We start from the raw sequence: 27,043 nt of genomic DNA, 5'->3' as shown, positions 1-27,043 counted from the left end.
CCGCCTGTGTCGTACGCTCTCCTTTCCCCCAACGGCTATCTGGTTTATAGCCCGAGAGCGTGAATTGGCTATTTTGTGTGGTGCAAGCGATTGCGAGCGATCTATTGGATACTAGGTGAGAAGTAACGTTGACCGTTTTGGCAGAGGTTTCTGGAGATAGTAGGAGAGATAGAAAATAGATTTAGTAATTTACGTGTGTATTTGACTAATTAATAGCAGGTGTGCTGTGTAATACCTACACAAAATAATCAATGATATACCAGATGTGTTACTTACATACTGCGTTATGTTATGATCTTCGATATAAACAGAAAAGTATTCGAACTACCAGGGTTGGTTTTATGATAAGATCTCAAATTCGAATAGGTTAGGATAATTAGTTTTGCCGTACATCTATTCATTTTTTCATTTCGATATAGAATACATACAAGATAATTATCGTTGAAAGTCTCACAAAGTAGCATGTTCTCCTTTTCGTTTACCCTTACTACTTAAAATGCTCCTCACAATATTCTTGCAACTAATATCTCGATATAATGATCTAACAAAATGATCTAACGTTACGAATAACTTACAGAAATCTTGGTCAAGTCCTTTCATACGATAGTTTGAAGTATCCTGTTACAAATTCTGGCATACATTTCATAGACATACGTTCTCCTGCGCTTTTTTGACACAATTCGCAATATGAAGCGGATCTGCAAGATGCCCTGGCCAATTTCTATCGCTCTACTATTCGATAGACACACAAAGGAACCGCGATACGTGGCACATGGCACGCTTTCGCGTTCTCGACTTAATTAAGCCGCATTCTCGATTGAATTGCGCAACTTCTTCCCCTGCGATATGATCTATCTGTAATCACCGCGTGGGAAACAGTTTTTCGCGATCGATATCGATGGAATTCGACTGTCAACCGAGCGATTCGTGCAGATTTTTGTCCGTCTCTGCGACTTTATTATCGTAGTTATTTATGGCGGTGTCTTGGAAAAAGTGATCGATATCGATGCTAGGCGCGGCAGAGAACGCGATAGCGGATACAATGAACGTCGATGGAAATGTCCGATGTATCTATAATGGTTCGCGGTTTTACGGCGAATTAATGAGTGTAATGAATTCCTAAATGAGTTGGCCGATTCGAAGATAACGTCTCCGCTAGGTGTCGGGTTATTGATGGATACACGCGTTTATACGACTCGAGGTGGCGAGAATGGAATGGCTCTGCAGTCGGCTCAGGTTACTCCCGTCTTTTCAAACTGCAATCTGATTTTTCAACATGGCTTGGAATTCGTTGGGCAAGGTACCAGTCCATAGGCAAGGTACTTACTTGGCTGGCAGTGTTTTGATTTATGTGCTACACTTGAGAATACCGTGTTATTAACACTGGAAACACTGTACGGTAATATGCTTTAAAATGGTACTATTTAAATGGTAATTGAAGTTCGATTGCGAGACAAATTTCATTTGGCTGAAAATAAATAATTCGGTGAAAGTCAACGTTAGTTTTCTTGGAACGTTTACACGCTTTTAATGATCGCGAAAAGAATAAAGTATTTCTGGAAATAGGATTTTTCTGAAAATCTGTACGTCGCGTGTGATTCTAGCGAGTATGTCAAATTGTACGCAGGGTGGAAAAAGATCGCATAGTTTGATGGCGTGTTCGCGTCGTTTGATTTCCAGCTGTTGGTATGCGGGCAAGGTGTGAGCATTCTACCGGTCGCTTTTATTCGCGTGTCGCACCGTCTAATTGCTTACACGTTGGGTCGCGCATCGATGCGCGTGGGCGAAACACGAGGTTCTGGGAGTAGCGTTGCAACGCTGCCCTTTCACCGTTTCTGACAAAGAGAGTCTTCTGGTCAAGACAAGGATTCTACTCGTTCTTGGAATTTTTTCACTCGATTCTATCAGATTCTTAATATCTACTCTAACAACAAAATATTTAGTAATTTACATAAAATCGCGAAGATATCATTGCAATATTTGTTGCGTAGAGTTTCATGAATATCTTTCATATTTTTTCTCGTAATAATCGGCTTGTAAAAGACTGTTTGTTATTGATACGAAAACAGGTAGAGCAGGTTTTATTAAGCAATTACAGCCGTGACGATGCCTATTACTGGAAAGTCCTTAAGAGCGAGTCTCAATAAGGAAATAACGAAACGCGCTTACGTGAATACTTGTTCTGTCTGACCTCGTTTTCAGCTTTACGAATGTTTCTGTGTCTCAATAACTCTGTTCTTAAGTAAGGAGCTCCACGAGATTACCTTGTACCTCGATGTAACTATCCAAATTTTTCACATGTTTAAATTATCAAGTGCGAGTTCGTGTTATGAAACGTTTTATATCTTAATCGAGTAAAAATTCAATCGCTGTCAGATTAAGTCTTTATCTGTCACAAAAATCATCACTTATATCGCACAAAAAATTCAGAGTTTCGCCAAGATTCCTAAAAGACTCGTTAGAGAGCAGCTGGTCTCAGCTATACCAGAATATCAAAATATAAAATCGTTATTTTTTACTTGTATAATTATCGCAGAAAATGGACATTACGTTTCATTCTGTTTCTCCAGTTCACAAATGCAATCGGAGTCCAATGAAACTCCATTCGTATTCTCCTCTGACAGAAACGGGTTAAACCGTGGGACAGGTATGACGCGACTAGCAGCGCACGTCTGCTCAATTTTGGGCATATCCGCGTTGATTACTCTCTAATCACCGGTGATTAACGTTCTCTCTCGCGGAGGCTTGGCTTTGCAATTACCCTCCCTTTCTCGTATAACTTATTTAGAGGAATTTCATTAGCCACGAAGCTTCCGGCTTTTAATTAATCGTCCCGATTGTCCGGGGCCCTTTTCATCGCCCCTCTAACGCGACCACGGGACGATCCAATTGATGTGGGAAACCGAGGGGACCGAGAATCACTGTTTTGCGTGTTTGCGTGCATCGTAAACCAATATGGGCCTTCTCCCCCCTCGTGTGTTGAGGTAATTGGAACGCGTTTGTGGGTGTTTTATGTTCCCACAAATTACAGGGGAAATAAATATCGCTGCGGTAATTTATCGGAACTGTCGCGTGGGTTTGCCGAATAGTTTGTTTAAGCATATCGAAAGTCGTAATTATTTCTCTACTCGAGTATTACTGCCTTCCTTTAAGTAAAATGGCTAGTAATACCGAGATAAATCTTAAATCCTTTTGCTACAGGTTAAGAGAAAATGTAGAAATGTATGTGCAGTATAATTTATCGGTCGGTACGATGTACTTACTTTACTTATTTATTTATTTATTTATGGACAGAAACTGTTTAACATAAATGAAATGTACGCGAAAGAAAGAAAGCGAAAGTAAAAGAGAAGCAATCTAACATGACATTTTGACGATGAAAATATATTTTTCCTTATTGCTCCTTTCGATTCTGCTATTAATATTAAATATTAGTTTATCTCCCGAAGTCTCCTCAGAATTTCGTTCTATATTGTTATATCGTTTCATATAACCTTGAATAACCTTGAGTTGCGAATTAGCATAATAATAAGTATGATTCCGTTGCAGGGAAACGAGTCGGTGGTACCGGAAGGCTGGCCTCTGACGTTGGGCAGACGTGGCCTCGTCCTGCAGCTAGGAGAGCTCGAAGCCTCCGCACTACGTCTCGGGGAATGTTACCTCTGCATACGCAGCGCAGCTGCAGTTGCAACCACCTCGGGGAGCGGCGAAGTTGCCGCTGGTGAAACCGACGAGCGAAATACCGTCGAGGTGAGTCACGTTTCTCTGTCGTCTTTTTCATTCCTATCCGCCGCAAATTGCTCGCGTACTCGTATAATCTTACTAGATTTGTATATAAGATTTGTTCCCCTCATAAAGTTATTTGTGCATAAAGTTTGTGTCCCCTTTGATACAGAGCAACGTGGAGCACGTTTCCACGTGAAACATATCGTCGAAGAACAAATAGTTACGAAGATAATCTCATGAATGAATTAAAATGAAACGCCCAGTATAGTCAATAAACTAATCTACATTCGAATATAGTCTCTCCCCACTGACGTAGCTCAGCCTCCCTACAACTTTCACCAATCTATCCTACATCTTTTTCCACTTCTCATTTGATTTTCACCATCACGCAACCGATCCTGTGTCGTATGTACGTCAAATGCATATATCAACCCTCTTCTACGTAGATCGCAGTAGTTTGGCGAACGACGTCGATGAGGGCTCCAGGGTTCCTCGGTTGGGACCGCGAGGAGAAGTTCATGGACTGGCGGGAGGTGTCTCGAAAGGGGCAGGGGAGCACCGGTGCGGCGAGCAGCAGCCTGGCTGGGCCGCAATCGTCGAGTACCGTGAAGAGCATGCGGCCCAGGCGACGTTCACGCGAGGAAGTTCGCTCGAGAACGCGCGAGCAGGGCTACGCGTTCGAGCATCGTCGCGAGGAGACTCGATCGATAGATCGGCTCGAGTGCAAAAGTTCGAACGATAATCGCGACGTCGACTCTCAGGTGGACAGCGGTCACGCGGTCATGAAGTCCAGGTCGACGTCGAGCGTGGGTACATGGAAGGCGGAGCTGGAGGCCGCTGAATCGAACGGGACGTCGACGCGGGCCAGCTTGAACCACTCGTCTAGTCTTTCCAGCGACGAGAGTCGCGCTAAAGTGAAGAGATGCGCCAAGGTCGTCTCGTCGATGACCATGGAGAAGTGGAAGGAGACCGCCAGGTGCGAGACCAGGAGCAAAGCGCTGGCTCCCGATCACTTGAAGACCCCCCTGCGACTGGATCAGGCTGTCCTCGAGCAGAAGCAAGATGGAAATATGGCTGGAGACGTGGAAAACAGGCTACAGAACCACCGAAACGTGGATGACGTTGGTGACGACGAGTTGCCCACGTTTATTGGAAATCTTCTGGTCTCCGTAGAGAGGAAGATCGAAAGGGTTTCGCTGGATGATTTAACGTTCCCTTGTCCAGCGTGCAGGAATATAGACACGGATGACCCTCTACTGGGGTGTAGGTGCGCTGGAGATGATTGCAGCTGTGGAAACGGAGATGATACTTGCGATTGTTCGTCATTGATAAAGAGGAAGGAACAGTCGACGAGGAGCTTCGAGATTGCCGGGATTAAACATATCGACAGCGACGACGAGGAAGAAGTTCGGATGGGATTCGGTGAGTGAACGTTTTTCTATGTTGAGTTAAAAAGTAGAGAGAACGAATGTACGCTTGAATGTTATAGATAGACTCGAGTGAGTGTCTTCTAGGTTAAGCGTAACTAACGAGCTGCGATGGTATTTAATTAAGGGCACTAAAACGATCGCTTAATTCAGTAATGAATCGCGAACAGGGTGGTCGTTTTATTACTGTTATGCGCACGATGATGTTGAAGTTGTGACGTTATTTCGTTACATCTCGTTAGCAGCTGGTCTTTCTATTTCAATTGGCCCAATTTTAACTTGCAAAAAGAAACACAAAGGAGAAGAATGATAAATACTCGAAACATAAAGTAAATGATACGAATTACGATCTTAATATCCCATTCAATTTTGTGTGTACGAAACCTAAATTGCATATGTCACTCCACCTCTCTTTCTGCGTGTCAAAGTCTCCGCGCATATTTCCACCGACTTTATCGTCCTACGACGGTTCCCTAGCTTACAAAGTATCGGATTCGCGTTTCGTGAAAAGTTCACGGCGCCCACGAGTCGAGTATCGCGACAACTTTATACAGACCCGTTCTTATGATTTATCGAGGCCCTCGATGAACTTGAAATTCTGTCGGAAGCGGCACGTGGGCGGCGTTCGGCTGTAAAGTGGCTACTTCACGTCACACCGGCCATTGGAGAGCTTCCACATTGGCTCGATTCTCACTAACAATTTAAGAGAAAAAATCTGACGTCGAGGACGCGAGACGTTTCTCGATTGTCCTGCTCGAGAAAATCCTCGCTCGAGGTTTATCGTTTGGATTCCGAGCGAGCAATGGCGGATGAGCCAGCGTTTCTCTTTGGGCTCGAAGATAAACACGTATCAGCGATACGAAATGCGTCACAAGGCGTCGCGCTTGAGTTTCGAGATTTCGCCTCTGATTACAGATTTTCTGATGGCACGAGCGACTGCAAAATCTCGAAGTGTGTTACGCGAAACAATTTTCACATCGCACCGATTCCAGTCCTAACGAACGAGATTAATTTCCTTGCCTCGAGGAATGGACATTAGTTATTATGTATGGTTGCTCGTATCTTTCGATTCGATGTCGAGACTCGCGAGGTTTATTTAAAGCAATGACGCAAGAATAATACTTGAACTTGCATCTCGCTGTCAGGGAACGAATGTATATGCTTTTATTCTTGACACTTGTAACCTTTTGCGGTTCAAGTTGTCCTTTAAGTTAGAATACTTGACATCGAATGAATGGTGAATCCTGGGCTATTATGCGCCGCTTCTAGGACAAGTTTCATTCGTACAATAATATTTCTGATCTCATCTACTTACGTACATCCTTCTTAGAAGAAGACCACAGGAGAAAACGTAATAAGTCATGTCTTTCGTCTTTTACAATGAAATATTTCTATGATTTAATATAGGACCGTGTATCGATTCAATAATCCATTTAATAATCCCAATAATCTTCAATAGGTGATTGAATTTAATCCAAACCAACTATCAATAGAGGATTATAACTTCGCTGCTACCACAACTCCTAAGCTCCTTCCACGTGTCATAAACTCCCATAAACCCAATCAACGATCCACAGAAACCCAACCTCACCAACAGAGGATGAGCATTCCATCGGACCATTCCATCGAACATGCAAATTGTCAGCCAATCTTTCGTCGAGGAAATAAAAGGCGTTCCCGAGTGGATCTTCTCGTGAAGTTTCATGACTCGGCCGATCTCTTTTCGCGTGTCCTCCCACGCATCGCGTCTCGCGTCTTCCGGTGTCCTTTGGTACCGCCGCCGACAGGTTTGCAAAGCGCCGAATTCTGTGCGCCACCCACCAGTACCGTTTACCATTAGCGGTGTGTTTGCGCCGCGCTAACGCTGACTTATGGTATTTGTCTCCTCTCGTGCAACGAGGTTACGTAACATGGCTGACTCGCGTAGGTGAACGGGAATCGAGCGAGGTTTCTACCTTTAATTCCTTCACGTCGCAGCCCGGAACGATGAAAGGGATTCCTGGCATCGCTTGGATTCGGACGTAATTGTTCGCGAAGCATTTTAGTTGAAACGTTGTTTTATTGCGATTGATCAATAGTAGTCTTGTTGGTTAGGGTACATCGGTCTTTAGTTAGTAGATATAATTGCAATTTGGATAATCTATAATCTGTACTCGTAACTTGACTATTGCGTATGATGAGATTTTGAGAAAGTTGATAAAATCAGTCGATTTTAGTGGTCTTGGATGCGGTGAAATTTTTCGATTGTTGCACTTCTTCGAGTTCAAATAAATACAGTAGCGTGCTTTTCGAACGTCTGCGTGATACTGAATCGCGACGATAATCACCGGACGTTCTATCTACTCATGGCGGAGCTCTAAAGTTTCTGTTAATAACGTGCCAATTTTTTCAGTTTGTCTTTCCCACTAATGTCGCCTTTTAATCAGTCAGATTCAGGATCATACACAATATAAATTACAAAAATGCATTTTCCTACAATTCACGTCACAGTACATCCAGAACACAATCCAAATGAGTGGCCAAAAATGGCCGTGCAAAGTGTCGAAGAGGAACGTCTTTTAAAGCCGGGACGTCACGACACGGAAACCGGTCCCGAGCCGTTCGAATGTCAGTCGCACTGTCATCGTGGAAGAAGCTGTGACGCGGTTTGTCCATCTAACGCCATAAGATTGGACATGACTTCGCGCTGGCCGTCGCGTTTCATTAGTGCGCGGCCCATTGTGCCGTACGGCTTCTCTTGCATTCGCGATCGCCGCGGTTCACTCGTTCGCGCGCGATTCGTCCTCACTTAAGGACGTAAATGTTCAAGAGCGAACAAACCGCCCACGATTCTCGTCACGAAATCTCGAAACTTGCTGGTCTTCCGGTTACTGCAATCTTAGTCTCGTTTCAATGAAAATTCGGAGGTACATTGTCTCGCGAAATTATTTGTACACACATGTATCATATTTAATATAAAGTTAGTAAACAGCATGAATATCCAGGTATTAAATATGAATCCACTGAATGTTAAGACTTATTGATATAATGGATAATGAATAATTGGCTGGTTAAGTACTTTTGTGATCTCTTCGGAATATATTTGTGCTACATATGTACTTTGCAACTTCTATTCTCAAAGTTGATCGAAACTTGAGATACAATAATATATTCACAAAAGACTACAAAAGCATCGAAATACTTTCCCGAGCTATTGTACACATTGTACACGTACACAGCTGGCGGTTCGATCGAATTAAAGTGTTTCGATGTAGGAGGCCGTGTAGCGCGCGCGGCCTGATTGAACGTTTGCCTCCACCGGCTGACTATACTTAGTAGCTCATTGATCGTCTCTATGGCGGTCCTCAATCATATCTGTTTAAGCGGGGAATCAAGCGGCTACCACAACGGAGGCTGTTCACCTCTGTCCGCCTGCTCTCTACGCGGTACATAATGGACCGTGTTAAACGCCACGATAAAATAGTGTCTGCGTTTCATGGTTCGCCGATCGAGTGCCGCTTTCGGCCGCGGACGCACCTTTCTTTCTTTCTCGAAGCTCCTTTAAACGAAGAGATTCCATTCTGTTTGCATGTTCGATCGGTAGATAATTTACTTGTTTCAACCATTGAAGCGATTGAACTTGATAATTGCTGCTTTCTCGTGGTAATCGTGCACATTAATGGGAGTTGGTATTATTCATCGATCGGTTGATAGCAGCCTGTGTTATGCGATGGAGTTATAATTGCAGGTGTTTCTCGATATATACGTTTAAGTTAATTCTCTGATGTTACACCTGTATATTTACTGTAACTATGGAGATGGATAAATGTAGCGTTCAATTTTGCTACAGCAATTTTTCAATTTTCGATTCAGTCGCGTCCGTAAATTAGCGTTAAAAAGAATTCTTACGTTTGAAAGAAATATGAAAGAATCGTTGTTAGTATCCTGTACACGTACAATATAGACATACGTACATACATATAAGTTTTCTATGGTAAGTGTTCAAATATCTTCGTGAGCCACTGTATGCATAGTAGCCGTCCACCATTCACAGAAGCTCTCGGGCTTCATGGTTCGCTAAACGGCACACGGCGTCGAGGTGGAGGACGTTGTTCCCCTTGTTCGGTTACTGGCAAACACAAGACAGGCGTTCCTTCCCCTTTCCATAGAGAAACGCAGCGACGATGACATAGCGATACAACATCTTGCATTGGCAGCCTTATCTCTCCGCAGGACCAAACGATACATCGAGACAAGACTGCGTTCTATCGCGCAATTCCACGTCGATGAGCGATCGAATAGTGTCCATAGTCACGTTACGATCATCGTTTTTTGTTTCTATGCTTGATGGAAAGCCACCTTTCGGTACGATGGGAAGAATAATGGCTCCAGCGGGAAACATCGCGGGTACAGGTAGTAAACACACGGCATAGACACTGTGATTTCTTAATCGACGCTGCTGACGCAGGGGAAATCGATTGCGCAGTTCCTGGTGGAGTTCTTGTATGAAGAAACAAAAATGTTGTCCCCTGAAATAGAAGGCAGATTAAAGAGAAATAAAAATCCGAAAAACCTATGAATGTTACATAATTGGAAAATGTTATTACATTTTCTAATGCAGCATCCCAGGGTTAAATATAGTACTTAAATCTACGTAACTATTCAACCACCTAACAATACGGTAGACTCACACGCGACTCATACGTACAAAGAAATATTCTTGATTACCGGTACTGTCATCCTATAACACGCAAATATACGCATCCATCGTTCCACGCCCAGTATCGACAAAAAACGAGGCGGATCAAGTATCATGTCCGGAGGAATTGCAATTCACACGAGCCTGTCTGTCCACTCAGGATTCATCCATCGTTGCGATTGTTTGAAAACGAGTCCTCGAAATGGCCAGTAACTCGATCGAGCCAAAGGGTTTCTCTCCTAATTGGAGGAAGCTCGTAATGGCCTTCCGCCCCGTTGTTCTACGCGCGTATCATCCTATGGGATTCGCGGTCGCTGGCAAATAAACTCATAAAGTAATGGCCCGTGTAATTCGAAGGTATTTATTCGCTTGGTTGAGAGTCGGGGCTCGACAACGGTTTTCGTTCCAACGGGACGAATTTTGCGCTTATCTCGCGTTTCGATCGGTCATCGTAGGTTGGCCAACGGCCGCGAAACAAACCGTGGAACGACGTCGTTCTATAGAGATGCGCCTTTGTCCTTAATGCGCCCGGATACTTAATACGCCTGCACGGACCGAGCAAATAGCGTGCGGAATCAAGCCATCTAACTCAATTGTTGGAAGCGAGGGAATCAAAAGCCTGAATTAATCCAATTGTCTTGCTGATGGATAATTCAATTGCCTTAGGAGATGAAAAATCAATAGAGGCTGCTGTCGATTACTCGCTACGCACTTTATGCGGTGCATTGTGAGCTCTAGCGTTTCTATTGGATTACACACTTCGTTTACGCGTGTGGAAGGAATGTACGGTACCTTGTTATACGCTGTGCAGTTGAAATACAATTAGGCTGTACATTCGAGAAATTGCGTATAGTATAAAAACGCGGAAAAAAACTTGAATTATTTATATTATTAGTATTTAATATTTTATACTTCGTAAGAATCGTGTAGGGAACCAGTCTTTAAATACTTTTCATGTAATGTTATTCGTTTGTGGCTTTTTCTGGTTTGCAAATATTTTAACAATATCGTAGTAGATAGCGTGCGGTAATTTAAAACGAGTCAAAAGAAGAAAAAGCTCTTCGTCAAAATTCCAGCATCGAATTCCATTAACACACGTCGCACTGTTTTCTTCAAATACCCAACCTAGAATTCACGATTCTGCAACACGATTCATCATTGTGCTAACGGGTACTGTCATACCTAAATCGTGTATCAGAATTTCTAGAGCAGTGTATCGTTCGACAGTCACGTTAACGTGCACTTCCTTGAACCTGACCGATTTATCCGTCGACAATCCTCGCCGATCGCCATTATCTGCCTTCGTTTCCCATTCGAAGTTACTGAAATCTGGCGCGACTGGATGCTGGCGGAAGTGGTTACGCTCACAAATGGAAACTGGAAATGATCTTTCAGAAGAAGGTACCGTGCTCTGGCTTCCAGGTTCTCGGCAGCTCACGCGTGACTCTACGTTCCTTGAATACCGAACGACCTGGCTACGTACGACGTGCCCGCGTAATTGCCGAATCGTTTCGCGTGCAAATTCTATTTGCGGGCTGAAATCGGCCGTAACGAAGCCTGCCGGCCCGGAATAAACGCTCGTGACGCGAATCGTCGGTCTCGCGTGTGGAGAACTTCGTGTTTCGCCACGACTGAGGTCACTGGTCTGTTAGAATGCGCTGTAACGTGACGTGGATGGATATTACATCGCCGATAGACCCGGATTATGGGGGAAAAAAAAGGAGACGGTAGTTTGAGTTGAGTGGAGTGTAATGATATAGGGTACTGGGTGTTGATCGAATGCCCTGTGTTTGGTATTTCGTTTCTTCAATTTGCATCTGATATGTGGATGTTTCTTGTTGCATGGGTTCTTCCATCTCTGTCCTAGTGAATCTCTTTCTCTTTGAGCATTTAAATTTGTTTTCTTCTCGTGTTTCCTCGTGTTCCTTTATATGTCGGTACTAGGAACTTTTAGTGGATTTTGGTATCAAATTTCATACTTTAACAAATTTCCATATCATCAATCGAATACGTTGCTAAATACGTGAATTGAGATTAATTATACGCATTGGATTACCATGCATTCTTCGCAGCCGACATGTAATTACGCTTTTAAATTTAAGCACTCATAAAATATGCAAATAGCTTTAAATATTAAAATAACGATTATCTTACATGACATGTACAAAATGCACGAAAGTAAAAATGTGTTGCATAACTCGATACTTTCTTAAATTGGTTGAGATATGGTTTATTACATTTTTCACTCGTGGCCTTCAGGTATCTGAGCTTCATTCATAACTTCCATAAAATATCTGTCAGCGCTATATTTCATTTGAAACTACACGTTATTAATATAAATATCAGAAACGTATCTAAACCCATATATTATGTCCGCGTTAAATGATTGCAACGCGTGGTTAAGAGGAGCAAGTAGATCGGTGGGCAACGTGTTAAGTATCGGAACCGCATATCTCTGTAGACCTGCAGCCGAGAGAATTCGTTCTTTAAAGGGAGCGAGGCCACGAAGAGGAATATGAATCGCGAATGGAAGCGTTTAAGTTGCAAACGATGCGATGGGCCGTAAAGAGAGCAGATCCAATCAACCTTCGGTTACGAGTCAATCGTAGCGATCATCTTATGCTAATGAGCACAGTTTCGTAGAAACGTACGCGCGCCAGTCAATTTCGTGTACACTTACCAACTTACCGCGTTGACGATTGAAATTCGTTCACTAAACTGCGATACGTTAACCTATATTCTCAGTTTTCTTCCGTTTATCAGGAATAGAAACTTGAGAAGGAAATCGACGTAACGAGGGCGAAATTGCTCAGGATTTCACATGTTTAACCATTCGTTTACGTAGCTTTCTGGTTTATTTTACAACGAAGCAATTGAATTAATTGAAAGGAAACAATTTCACGTTTAAAGTATACCTTGTTAAATAGTTTCGTTGTTTTATAGCGCATTGAGCACTCAACAGTGTAAAATAGCAGCCGATACGACAGTTGGTGAAAAATGTGCAAATAGTTTGTACGCATTACCTATAAGACTACATTGTAAATAAGATAACGAAATAAAAGTGGCACGGTAGTATCGATAGTGGACGTAATGCTCGAGAGCAACAATTTCTGCTCTAGTTGTGGAAAACGTCCACTTTACCGACGTTCACTTTGCCAACGTACCCAGATTTTTCATCGTCGTCGTTAGGCTCTCTCTCGCGCGCATTTGCACGAAACAAGTTATTTGCGGTAATGTTATATCGGGAAAGCAGCGCGGCTTAAGTGGCCGTTTCTCGCCGCCACGTTTCGCGTTTAATCGACGCAAATTATTCCGCGGCACGGCCGGCCCGTAAAGCGGCGCGGCGGAATCTCAAAAATCTCCTTCGCAAATATTCACCGTGGTCGAACGCGTTGCGTGCTATTCTCTTTGGGAAAACCATCCGTTAGTTTCGTTTCAATCGTCGGTGTCTTTTTCAGGAAATTTTCTATGATATATTGCTTTCTTGTTCATCCGATGAAAGTTACCCACCGTAGCCTTAGAGTTCAGAGAAACTGCTGTACTTACGGTACATCGATTTTGTTTATTTTCACGTTATATGTCTACGATGTTCATGACACAAAAAACACTTCAACAATCCGAAAAAATCAAATTCGATTTTAAATTAATTTTCCAATTCTAATTGAAACATTCCGAACATTCGATCGGTGCTTGTAAAACTGTAAATTCCGAACGAGAGAAAAAGCGAACTGGATGGCTACAATCCGAAATTAACGTAACCTTTCAATCGATCCGCTCTTTCGGCCGATCCATTGTCGTCGAATCAAGGCGTACGAAATTGCGGACCGAACCCGTTCACCGCGAACAACAGTCACGCGTGATTAATACGTAACGACTACAAATGACTGCAACGAAACGGGACGCACCTCGGATCGACGGGTTGAAGAACGACACCCGTGAAAAACCGGTTCCAGGTTTGATGCATTAACGTGCATTAACCTAAATTCGACTGGTGGCCACGGCACGCGGAACGAAGTCGTTTCGTTCCTCCGACCAATCTTGGCCCTGATTGACCCGACGCTGAGGCGAACCGGTAGCTCGACGGACAAAGTGCCGTGAAATGAAGCGATTAGGTCCACCTGATCGTTACGCTCCGTCTGTAAAAACCAAAGAATCGCCGTCGTTGCCGGACCTCTTTCGTCCTCGTTGTCAGCGTATTTCCCTGTGAACACGTTCACTGTTATTTCCATCGCTTGCTACATGTTTATGGGACAGCGGTAAAAAGTATGGTTACAATTAGAGCGAAGAATCAATTCTGTACGACTTGTTGGTGAAGTCGTAGCAAGATTCGAGCATGCTGTTGTTAAAGGTTCAGTGGAACTTTGATTATTCGATAGAAATTTTAACTGATGTTTGATTAATTGAATTTTCGCTATTTGTGAATTTATTTTAACGTGAGATTAGTGGAATATGTAATGGGGAAAATTGGGAACTTTTGCTCTGTGCAATTCTGGAAAAGGTTAGGCACCGTGTAAATTGTGCAATTTCTTTCTTTGTACCCTTGAATATTTTCGATTATTATTTTGTCTTTATTCAATATAAAAATATGCTAAAATTTATGTATTCCGTAATATACCTAATGACCAGTATGACTAGTATACGTAGACGTTTATGTCAATTTATCGCAATATGGTTTCTCCACAATTGGGCAATACATAGTATATGAATAATTATTTATCTCCTTATGGAATTTTCCATAAACTTTAGCGAGATTGAAAAGAGAAATTAAAGAAAGGAGCAGAAACTACGATTTTGACAGATTTCCGAATTCGTTGTCAGAGATCATCTTTGATTGAAATACTTTTTAAATATTCTATATATGACTGTTTTCGTCGTCATCTCGATCAACTAATTTTTGAGAACAGACGAATTCAGCTGTTCTTCGCGTTTCAAGAAGCACGGCACCGCAGCACGAAGTCGATAAAGGCTTCCTCCGGAATCAGGCTTCGGTCTCGTTTCTATGAACAGAGCAACAGCAGCAGCTGCATCCGCGACACCGTGTGCAGCAGCATCCGATTGCGTATCAGCGACCTCGATCGTCCCCCGTGCATTCCCCTTTCCCTCCCTTGTCCTCCCCCACCCTTCCATTCAGATCATTATGTCAATGATCCCGGCCAGATCCAGGAGGAGGAAGCACGGCTACGCGAAGCTCATCCGCATGCATCGAGCCTGAACTTCCTGATTCCCTTCGTCACGATGGCTAATTCGCCCCATGTTGAGAAACGATTTTTACTACCGTTGCTAAACTAATTCTATAGCCGTATATAATATTAGTCTTAAACAGGTAATGACAAATTCAGTTTCTATTTCCTGATGTGGATACAGAGATGATAAGAAAAGTTTTCGAATATCTAAGCTTAGAATAGTTTTGCGAATTAGCTAGCTTTGCGAATGTTTGAAGATTATTTAAATTAGAATACCAAAAGTGACAATAAAATTCTCTTAAGAGCGAGACTGTAAAAACTACTTTCCTTGGGAGACATTTAATTTAAAACGTTTATATCTGGAATATTTGGAAATTAAAATGTCGGAATTGTGAGGTAATAGTAATAATCCCTCCGGAATACGAAGAATGCAGAAGAATACAGAAGCAATTTTATGAAGAATATTCGAAATATTTTAAATTACAAAGCCAAAATATTAGATATAGAAAAATTGATCAATAGTCCAGTCCTTAAAACAATTGACTGATCCTGGTGGAAAATCAAACTCAGAGCACCGGTTGACCATAAAATATCATCTTAAAATAGAGAGTATCGCGTGTTCCAGGCCTGTTTCTCCGCAAGAAACCTCCCTTGAAACCGTTCTGTATTACGGGGAGTGAAGCTGGCGTCGTAAGCAAGCGCATCAGCTGTTTCCTTTGCGTGACGCCGCGCAATTGGCACAGCTTGTACGATCATTCGGAAAACCGAACGATCGTTGACCCACGCGATGCCAGGTCTCTCAGATCTGCCTTCTGCGTGCGTGTGTGCATTGGAAATTAGAAATCTTGACGCTGACTGCCAAGCGGACACCGTGAATCCGCTCGACTCGAGCGCACTTTGCATATGTCCAGAACGAGTACTCGCTGTGGATGGTAATTAGATTAGTAGCAACTAATAGCTCGATAACTTGGTACCAAGTGTATACGAACGAAGATTAAAATCGGATGTAGGCGTGCAAATTGTCGTTAGAAATCGTCAATTATTGTAAGAAGTTTTGAAAAATTGTAGCGATGATGTTGGAATGTGATAATTACTTATGTCATCTCTTGCGATATGTAAACTTATGGAAGTCCTTTGCTTCTTGACAATTGAACATTAATCGTATACTTATGCAATGAAATTAAGGAATTAACAAGCGAAGTTGATCTTCTTTGGCTTCCGAGAGACTCAGAATGCACGTGTATTAACGTGGAGGGTTACAAGATTTTATTCTAATTAACGACATTTCGTAACAGAAGCAGCACAAATTAAGACTTTGAATTAGTGTTTTTCTTTGTACCTTAATGGTCTACCATCTACTAGACACTCTTCGCGGAAGTTTTCTTATGTAAGTACAATCAAAGACCCTCCGCATCTTCTCGACAATCGTTCGCTCAACACTTTTAACTACAATCATTATGAAACTCTCCAATTGCAAATTGCAAACACGTCTTAATGCGATTTCAGAGTGAGAAACAGCGATGTTCGTTTGTTCAAACGAGCAACGGACGATCGGTGTCTTGGAATAAATTAAGACGTTGAAGCAGCCACTAATCAACGACATGTCGGATCGACGTGAAAGAAATGACGTTCGTATCGCGTTCAACAGTCTCGATCATCGAAATCGCGTGCACCTGGTTTTCTCGCCCTTTCTCTTTTCCCGGGCTTGTTTTCTATTTCACTTTCATCCTCGATCGTCTTACGAGCTTGCCAATTTTTCCATCGTTTCGCGACTTTCAGTTTTACGATCTTGATCGTTTCACGCTGCTTCTGCGTTACTCTAAGGCTGAGCGAAAGGATTCATCGACGTGTTTTTGATATCCGAAGAGTTGCGTAAATTCTACTGATTTTAATTGTCCAATTTAATATTCTTCTAACAATTCAATGGAGATTTGCATCAATTTATATTTTCGATCTTCCCATTCTTTTCTGTCTTTCTCTTCTTCAAACCTAATTTATTGTAGAAAATTAAAAAATCGAAAAATGTACAAATGAACGGATTTGCGTAAGTTCGCAGTAATAATAACCATCATCTTCGGATGTTCTTCTACTTTTTCCATTCCTTTTACTTTTATATTTTTCTCTAATCTTTCATTTTTCACCGATCTTTCCGCTCATTCATCAGTCCACTCCCTGATTCTTTCCATAACAAGGGAGATAAACAGGAGAAAAAAGAGCCGATTTCACGAGACAGTTAGTAATAATGATCGACGAGTTCCATGAAAACGACAGTGATAAGCCAGTGATAAAAGAAGCGATTCCTTCACCCCTTATCGTCGATGTTTGCCCTCTTTGTTCACGAGCCCTAGTTCAAGCTCTCCCATAACTATGATGCAGTGGCTTCATTGTCTTGCGAAACTGTACAGCCTCGTTATCGCGCAATTAACGCCTCCGCATTAAGTGTTTGACCGTTGAAATTTGCGTGGTCGTTTCGCAATCGTACGAAACGTGAGATTAAAAGACTCGCAGGAAGTGTAGAATTGATTTGATATTGAAGAATCTTAGGTCTTGGTTACATCCTTGCCCTCTGCGTCTTTATATCGTGGCATTTTCAAAGAAAAAAGCTCTTTAGCTTTGTCGACAGCTAACTTGTAACATGTAAAATTTGATTCTTCTCGCAACTTGAATTTTTATCGATTAAGCTTATGACTGAGACTAATGAAAAATTTAGTAGAAAGGCTTTTAGAATTTCTGTTTTTATCCCGTTATGTAAACCAAGACTATCTACGTATACAAATATCCTGCATTAATAAAATGCGCAATCAATGTCTCGATGTCGCAATTTACATCGACGCAAAGACATTAAAAGCAAATACGTAATTACATAGATCCGTATCTCTTCCTAACACCAGAAACATTCAGAAAACACAGAATCCGTATTCAAACATACAGGCAAGGAATTAACTAAGAAAAAAAATCACATCTAATTTACTCCACAATTTCTCCAGGACTCATCTAAAAATTCTCGAATCGAATATCCGATAGATAACGAAAGATCAGAACCTTGCCCTTCCAAAACGAATTTATCGGCTGCATGATCACGAAAGCACAATAAAATACCAGCATCGAAATTCAATAGTAATTCGCCGGTCCATAAACAATTTCACGATGCTTAAATCATCGACACGATGTTCGTTTGGTTCGGCTGGCGCGGCGCGTTCCTATTCCGCGATTCGAATCTCGCCGCGCGGCGTAGCGGTACTTTCGTAGGGGATTTTTGCAGCATGGTGTTTAGCCGCGGAGCGAGCCACAATAAACCATAAACCGTGGCCGCGGCGCGGTTGTCTTAATTGCCTGCAATTAATTTGTCCACGTCGCGCGATAGAAAGTGCATCCCGACTGGTAGAACGATCATTCGAAGGTGAAAAGGTACGCGTATCGAGACGTTCACCTTCGATCGTTCGATCGCCAGTCGAAGATGACACCTGCGGGTTAAAAGGTGAGATTAGCACAGGCTCGAGGTCAAATTAGCAAGTACTTGCAATGGAAATTACGCGTAAGTGTGGGACATGTCCTTAAATGGAAGCGTTATTCGTTGCGAAATGGAGAAGTTTGTGCGTAATGTATGGCACTATAAATCTGTTTCCGGCATTTGCGTTTGGGACGCTAATAATTTCTGAATTCTAGATCTACGGATTTCGAATCCAAGGATCTCCTACGGCAGTGCATGCTAGAAGTCATTTTTAGAGATATTTATCTGATTCTTCAAAACGATTAAATTTGTTTGACGGGGAAAAAATTTAATAATTAATTAACTTAACGTTCTATCATCAATACCGACTATTGGATTGGCAACTAAGTGATTGCGGATTTTGTCAATACCACCTAATGACAACCCAATATATCAACAGTTATAAAGTATAACATTTGCGCGAGAGAGAAAGTATTATGTAACAATTAATAATTTAATTTTACGTCACTACTTAAATTCCAAGGTCCGAAGCAAAAGTGAAACCGTAGAACCTCCGGTGCGACAATTTTCGCCCCTGTCCTCCAATTTGTACGAATTTGTCAGACAGACAGGCGAAGGTATACGAGCCTGGGCACGCGAAACGAATCAGTGGTGTTCGTACGAGTTTTGCGATAGGTCAGTTGGCATTGGGAGCAGCGCATGGCTGAAACACTTCCTCCGGTTTTTGAATTGGGGTTGAGAAAGTTATTCGATATCCTTTCACGGATGAATCGCGGTCATATTTGTGCAACTGTCACCAGAAGGGACACTTTACGCAAAACCTCCCGTATACGTAGCATTATATCAAATTACCAAAATCTGCTGGTGTACGATTCCATTCGTCGATTGAGATACAAACGCGAGCCTTGGGAGATCGGATTCGTAAAGGATGCGGGAGTAACGAGATCCCTGTTGTCTCTTGTTTCAGGAACGAAAAAGAGAGTGGACGACGTGGTAGCGCCCAGGACCATTCACGACATACCCGAACATGTTCTCACGTGCGGCCTCACGCTTCCTGGTAAGTCTTACAGATTTACCTTCTTATGATACTCTTCGATACGAAAGAGTTATTCTTTCTTTTTCTTTTTCCTTTTCTTTTTTTTATTAATTCTTCAAATTAATTTCAATATCCTTTGGCTGCTAAATAACAAAAAAAAAAAAAGAGAAAAATATATGGGAAGAATCTAATTAGGATTCTTCACAGACACAATTACCGAAAAGTAAATTATAAAACAATTACTATCAAACAACTACTAAAGAACTACATCCTTGTCATTAATGTTCTTAAACACACCATATACATCCCACGTTTGCCCCAAATTACTATCTCGACTCATAAACAAGCATCGCCTTCTGTCTTTCAAATTCTCCATAATTCTAACACAAATTCCTGGCCGGCTGGGTCATTAAAATTTCCATTAAGCGAGGCTCGCGACACGCTGTCTTCGCGAGAAGATAACTCGCGTTGACCGCGAAGGAGTATGCGGAAGCCAGGGCACACCCACCGCCACGTGGGCCTGTAAAGCCCGGTTCACACGCCTCCGCATCCTCGGCAACCGTGTCTATTTACGTGCTTGAGGACGCTTCTCTCCGTTGCTTATCGCCGCGTTACCACGTCCTTCCCTTTCTTTTTTCCCCTCTTTTCCTCTTTCTACGGCACGTTCTTCCTTTCTTTGCGCGTCCTGTTTGTCCTTTCCTCGAGGCTCTCTCGCGGAAGTCTAACTGTATTCCCGCGGCGGTACTTTGTCAACGATTAACCGACCAGGGAATAAAGGTGTCCGTGCAGGGTTTCCTGAAAGGACGGCATTGTGTGGCGAAGGAAATATGTGGGTCGGAACAGAGAGGCCAGATATACGCTGGCTTTTCGAGAGGAAGTTGACTTACTTGGGGTGGGACGCTTCGTTGCGTCGTTTGCGAGGGAAGGATCGTCTTTTTATGAAGAGGGGGTTTTTAAAGAGGATCAGATACGAGGGTGATGAGTGTTTCATTCTTTCAGGGGATCTTGACAGGTTCTTTTTTAATTTATGAGGGTAATTCGGGTAGGAAAAGAGGGAGGGTGCGGTGTATTTTTCATTTTGTGTAATTCAAGTATCTTCTAGCTTCGAAAGCTAGAAATAAGTTGAATATTTGGGCTAACTGTGATCTCCTAATTACATGAAATCGTCGACGAGCGTTCGAAGTAATCACACACGAAAGCGTCCATCCTTTCGTTTAGGTTTAAAAATCATTCTCTACTCGTTTATGCGCGCTCTCGATTTCGATACCGTGACTTTCCATGCGTGCAACGATTCCGAACCATTTCACGTGTGCGCATCCATTGCCTTCCTCTTTTGGAACGCATAATTTCCTCGCATTCCAACGTTCCCTCGCTCCAACGTTCTCCACGGAGCGTTTCCAATATCTCGTTGTTAAAGAGTAGAGAATCGTAGGAATCGTCTGCTAATGCGACTAATTCGAAAAGAAAACAGTGTAACTGTACTTTCTCGTGATCTTTATTAAACGTCCCGCGGATCGAATCTCTCTTCTCTCATCGTTCCATCGTCTTTTACTGAAAACATCACAACGATGCTTCCTTTTTTTCTTTTTCTTTTTCTTTTTCTTCACTCGAGCATCCGCTTTCTCTTTGTAGATGCCTCCTTCGTCATTTTGTCTCTTCTTTCTATGTAAAAGCGTTTCCTGTTTCTCGTCGGCGAAACCTGTAATTCCGCAACCGATTGTGTCTCCTCGTTCCATGGCCGTTTTCATCGACGCGCGTGTTAAACGGCAAACAAAATGTAAAAAGGGACACTCGTCGTCTCAAGTCAGAGAGGAAGACAGAGGAGAACACAAAGCGGAAGTCACTGTGGAATTCAATTTTAACGAAACGCCCGTGAAACGGTTTCTGTGTTCCTTCTGAGAACGAGTCTCGTATTTCTTCGTACGAGCCGAGAAATTTCATTGAGAACCGAATGCTCGTTGCATTTGTAAAAAAAATCCTTCGCTATATTAGTTTTTCAAAGTATATTGTATGTACAGCATGACGTGACTCATATCGGAGAAACAGTTGTTTGCTAGTTTGTTTTCTGATCGTTGGGAATCCTAGGCCTGTAATCTTCCATCGTTCGCAGGAACGTTTTACCGTGTTATTAATCGGTCTGCGAATGCTGTAGTAAAAACGAAGCTACGTACTCAACCGGTGGTGAATTTTTTAAACGCACGAACAATTACACTGTCGCCGTTAGCGTAGAAAGTAAAAGACAAGGTGGCCCAAAAATCCGCGAACGAGTGAAAGGAAAAGCGATTTTACGCCTTTTAGTCACTAAATTAAATTGACTACTCTTCACGCATCTGTTCTGTAGTCTATTCGCAGATATGAAGTATCGTGCAGCAAATTATAAGATGAATCTCTCCATATTTTTAAGAACAGTGATCATAAATCTTCTACCTATGGAAGACTTAAAGACACGGAATTCATGAATTTTGGACTCCGGGATACGTTTCTTTGATACTTAACCTTGAATTAAGATATTCTTGTATTCCATTGTTCTTAAATTATCACGATTAAAGAATGCTCATAGTACTCTTAAATTATCTGCGAATTTCCCGTTAAGGCAATGTAAATAGTCTGTCGGTACAATAGATCACGCACTTATTTTTCAACCCTCTGTGAAAACACGCCTTTGTTCTTCGTTGCTACCCGAATAATTGTACAATTAATCAACTTTATGTCAATTACGAGTGTTTCTTGCTAAAAATCTCAACTCCGATCCCTTTATATTCTCCCGGCGGCTCATCATTCGTAAGTATCTGTTTTTCTTTAATCGAGTTTTCTCAGTTAATTAAACGCGAGCAGTTCCTGTGTGCACGGATTTCGCACGACTTATTTGTCATCCTACGACAGGATTCGCACGCTTCCTCGTTCTCGTGCAAAAATTATCGCTCGGTTACATGCCATTATCTTCCCCATTATCCCATTATATGCCTTGCCTGACTGTTATTACATCCGATCGTTAGACGCAGCTATAAACTAGGAATATCTACATTCGTGTCTATTTTTGGTAACAAAGACAGCTGTATAGTTGAACGTATTCCAGCATCGTTGAAAATATACCATACAATTCTTCTTGTATTCTTGTAGGACGAGTAAAACATTAAAATTGATGAGTGAAAAGTTTGATTAATAGTATAACGTAATTGAATACTCGATTAATTGATACATGCTCCAGTTCTAGATATTTTGTATTAATCATGAGATTGGTCTTCGCATAGATCTAGAACAACACTTTTTATTCAATCCAAATTAAAACACCAGATTACAAAACATCATAAATTAAACAACCTAAGAGGGTTTCAAATCATGAGATAGTGCCAGAACGTTTCACGATCGCGAGAGACAATTTTAACTTCCAGAGCTTATTTGCTACGACGAACTACGAACAATCGCGAAATAATTCGAAAACTAAGCGCACGTGTGAGCACATCGTTCCCCGCGAGCTTTTCTCAACCAGCAGCCGAGGGAACCTAAAGTGGTTAACTGTAATCCCATAGTTGGCAAAGCAACAGTCGCTTTGTCGCCGATTAGCTAGTTGAGAACGCGTGCGTTTGTCCAAAAGAGGCGGATCTAGCGAGAAAAAGAAGAAGCCGGCTGCGATGGATTACGAGGCCGGATCGACAGAAAGAATCGATCGGCGTTTCGTGTCTTGAAAGTTGACCGCGCTCATTCAATCTACACGTGTTCGCGAAAGTATTTCTGTACCATAGTCGCGGCTCGTTACACTGTTAATTAAGTCTTAAAAAATTGTATACACGTTCAATATATTTATAAAAATGTTTCACGTAAAGTGTCAGAACACTTTCGTATGTCCGAGGAACGTTTCCTCGCTCGGAGGCGTTCGAAGGATCGCGAAACGCGCCTTTAACACGCCTTTAACACGCCTTCGTTCGCTCTGATTTCCACCACTCAGGCAAAATACAGTCTTCGGTCGCGCGATTAAATCGAATCAGCCGTCTAAACTCTCCGTCGAGTTATTAGTATTTAGTTGCTGTTTCCTGTTCAATTAGGGATGCCGTTTGAAAATTACATCTCGTTGCGGGAGAAATCTGGATAGATAATCCATGTTAAATTCGCGCCGATCGCATGCTCTGCCGTTCAACGATGAGCAAATCGACGATGAGAAAAGTTGTTGGAGGGGTGTAGTGATAGCGATAAGAAATACGAAGTTAAGTGATTGGATAGAAATTGGTAGGGATAATTGGAGGTGGGCGGTGCCGAATGTTTTAATATCGGTGGTAATCGAGTAATGAATTAAGAAAGATAAAAATATTACGCCGATTAACGCGTTTCTTCTTCTTCGTGTTTCGTTTCACTTATCTGCTACATCGTGTATAGTTTCGAATTCTAGTTTCGTTCATATGATTGAACATGTTAGGTCGTCCGAAAAGTTTCTTTCGCTTTAGAAGGAAATAATGGATGCACAATATTTTTCATTTTACATTATTTTATCGAATTACGTATGATCTATTTTGTTTTATCAAGATAAAGATCACAACATTCGACAGATTAGGTTTCATGTTTGTATAAAGATGCGTTGTTGTAAAAGAAGGACGGTACGAGAACGATAAAGCAATATATAGCTTGGAACAAAGATCTTTATTAATATGTTCTTGGTAAAAGGTAATTATCAGGCCTGCTTCACTGTTCTACCGAAAGTATATAAGTCTCAGGCGTGTGCTAGGTTGTTGGTTATCCGTGAACTTTTCGAGTAACGATAGAATATCATGCAGAGCGGGGTTCGTCGGAAGATTATCGAAGTCGCCGGGTCAACGGCTTCGCAAACATCTTTATTGTCGAACGAGCGAGCGTAAAGAGCCGATCGCTTTCACGTGTAAGCTCCTTCGGCTAAATTACGCGCTCGTGTGCTCGAGCATGAATTAGATGATTTAGCTTGATCCGTGCTCGAGCTAGTGGAGCAGACCTGGTCCTACCCTTTCCTGGAGAATGGCTTCCGCTATCGCTGCAAAATCTTTTATTTTATTACTTTAGGTTGAATAAGATTAGATTTAATGGGCATTGAATTATGAAATATAACGTAAAGGATGATATTGTGATTATTTTTCCCCAATTGCAAAGTAAAATCGACAGAAGTATTAATTCCATAGTTTTCTTTTTTCAATCTCGGTCTCCAAATATTCTTTACGCTTTGGGAAACAAACTTATTATACTCGAGAATTATATTTAATCTAAAATTCCTTTTCTTCCAATGAAAGAAGTTGCAGAAAAGAAAATGATGAATGTATAGTACGATGCCTCGTGTTAATCATCCTCTGCGCGATCAAACCGCGACTGTTCAATGGAATGTTTCGCCTCGCAACGCTAACCAGAATGAATCGTACCGAAAGACATTCCTGGTATCTCTCAGTCAAGTCTTCGTGGCATCTCGCGTGGGTGAACCACATAGTCCGCGACACCTTCGAAAAAATCCGCTGGTCGCGATAATTTATCAGACGTGGGGATCGACGAAAATTTACGTTCCCTTTGCGAATAACACAGAGTTATGATAATGACCGCTTTTATGCAACAAACGGGCATTAGACTAATTACCTATGCACGGTTTGCGGTACTTTGTTCATTGTACTGACCATGGACAGCGATAATTAAAGACCTTTTCACGGCCTGTTCGTTATTAGTTGTGGCTCGTTACCAGTCAATTTATTATTGGATGCGAATGCGCTTTTTAATCGAAGATATATGGGAAGCTCTTTGCGATGTTTGATTATGACAAATATTAGAAAAGTTTAGAATGAATCATTAAATTAACACCGTTATCTGTTAACAGCGAGTCACTTAATTAATGTCTTAAAATTAAAATCAAGAACTTAATCACAGAATGTAGACATAAGAGATTGAAGGGTATTCCATAATCGCGACAATTATTCACGAAATATATTACTAGCAAAGCTTTGTAAGAAAAGATATAAATTATGAGCTGCTAGTGCTGATAAACTTACGCAATAATCTTAGGCAATATTAACAGGTTTGGCAATAGAACAAGTACAATTCTGTAATTTCGTATTGAGTATAACAATCAATTTGTTTATAATTATAAATACTGGTCAAACTGCTTGATTCTTCTACTCCATCTGAAATTGTAAAAATAATCAGTATAGCCAAGGTCTATAACCTACAGCTCATTTGTCAATTCGGTAAGATCACTAATTAGCAAACCATCGTACAAAAAGTCCAAGAACTCGGCCCGAAAATACATTGCATCGTCGTACTTATACCAATCGAAGAAAACCAAGAAGAAGCGAAAAGACGGAGCCCAATCGCGGAATAATAGGCCTAAGATTAAAACCGGTAAATGCACGACTGAAACGGAACATTGTAATTTTCGATACTCGATAATCACACGGATTCGGGCGTCGTTTTAGGTGGCGCACGCTTCGGCTACGTGAGCAATTACGCGCAGAGCAAAATCTCTCGGATATCGTGCACGCAGCCAGAATTCAGGGTACGACCCAGATCCCAAGCCGTTGTCAGGCTAAGATTTCGCCGAGGCCAATCGATAATTCTTCGCCAGACGATCGATGCGCCTCGTCCGTATCAACCGCTATTATTCGTTGCGTGGATTTTCTACGCTGCTAATTGCTTTTATAAGAACCGCGGATCGAGAAAGTTGCAATTTTACTATCTGCTTAAAATTAAGTTTTTGATCGATGATCCATAATTTTAGGAAGTAATAGGGTGAGGAGGGGTAAAATGGTAAAGATGGAAACGTGAATTTTGAAGACTAACAGTTGGAAGTAACAAGTTCCGAAGGGTTTGAAACAACAATATAAATTCTGATACGATTACGTTTGTTTGACACTTGATTTATAAACAATCGTTTATTGTTAGTTTTTTGTTTTGACATATTTTTATCGAATATTATCTTCTGCAATTTTTCTTAAATAAAATCGATCGCCTGTTCTTATTCTAGAACCATTAAGACGTTTAAAATGGTGTTTCGAAAGTTTCAGTATGATGAAGCTGTATCGATTATAATCATCTATTCGATCAGACATCCTAGTTAGTAAAATACAAATCTTACTTCTACTTCTTCGGTGGTATGAAAACGGTCTCTGAATAGACCTCATCGAATCTTATATCGAACCTTATTCAATCACCTGATCCTTGAATTCAAACTGACCCCGTCATGGTTACTGAAACATAGAACTATCGCCTAATTAATCACGCGTTGTCGTATACGCGCTTTCGTTCAATTATTCACGTTTCTCGAGGAAGCGTCGAGAGGCGTCGAACTCTCGAGTGGCTCGACCTCTCTAAACGCTCGAGAAATTATTATCTGATCAATCAGTGGCGTGATACAGCGCGCCGATCAATCGGATCGAACCTGATGTTTTGTAGCGAAACGATCGCAGAATAATCGGTGAATTAATCAAACGGCGAATTATCGTGCGATCGAGGATTCTATTAATCAGACGATCACGGCCATGGCGATCGTCTTATTGCCTCGTTACGGGACTTATTGTCGGCCGGCCGATCTCTCTAATCGGCGGC

At 41.8% G+C, this 27,043-nt stretch overlaps 1 protein-coding gene across 4 annotated transcripts in view; it reads left to right on the top strand.

Annotated features, from left to right (window-relative positions):
• LOC138178349 (uncharacterized) overlaps positions 1-27,043 on the top strand; it is a 303,819-nt gene that overhangs the window by 161,392 nt on the left and 115,384 nt on the right. For all 4 annotated transcript variants that reach the window (XM_069110111.1, XM_069110121.1, XM_069110102.1 and 1 more), the window contains exons 4-6: positions 3,550-3,750; positions 4,173-5,148; positions 19,433-19,522. In XM_069110111.1, the coding sequence (XP_068966212.1) occupies positions 3,550-3,750; positions 4,173-5,148; positions 19,433-19,522 (1,267 nt within the window). The remainder of the gene's footprint in view (positions 1-3,549; positions 3,751-4,172; positions 5,149-19,432; positions 19,523-27,043) is intronic.

This window comes from Bombus flavifrons, chromosome 1, assembly GCF_040668555.2.
Source record: "Bombus flavifrons isolate JBK064 chromosome 1, iyBomFlav1_principal, whole genome shotgun sequence".
NCBI lineage: Eukaryota > Metazoa > Arthropoda > Insecta > Hymenoptera > Apidae > Bombus > Bombus flavifrons.
This window is presented reverse-complemented; position numbering and strand designations above follow the sequence as displayed.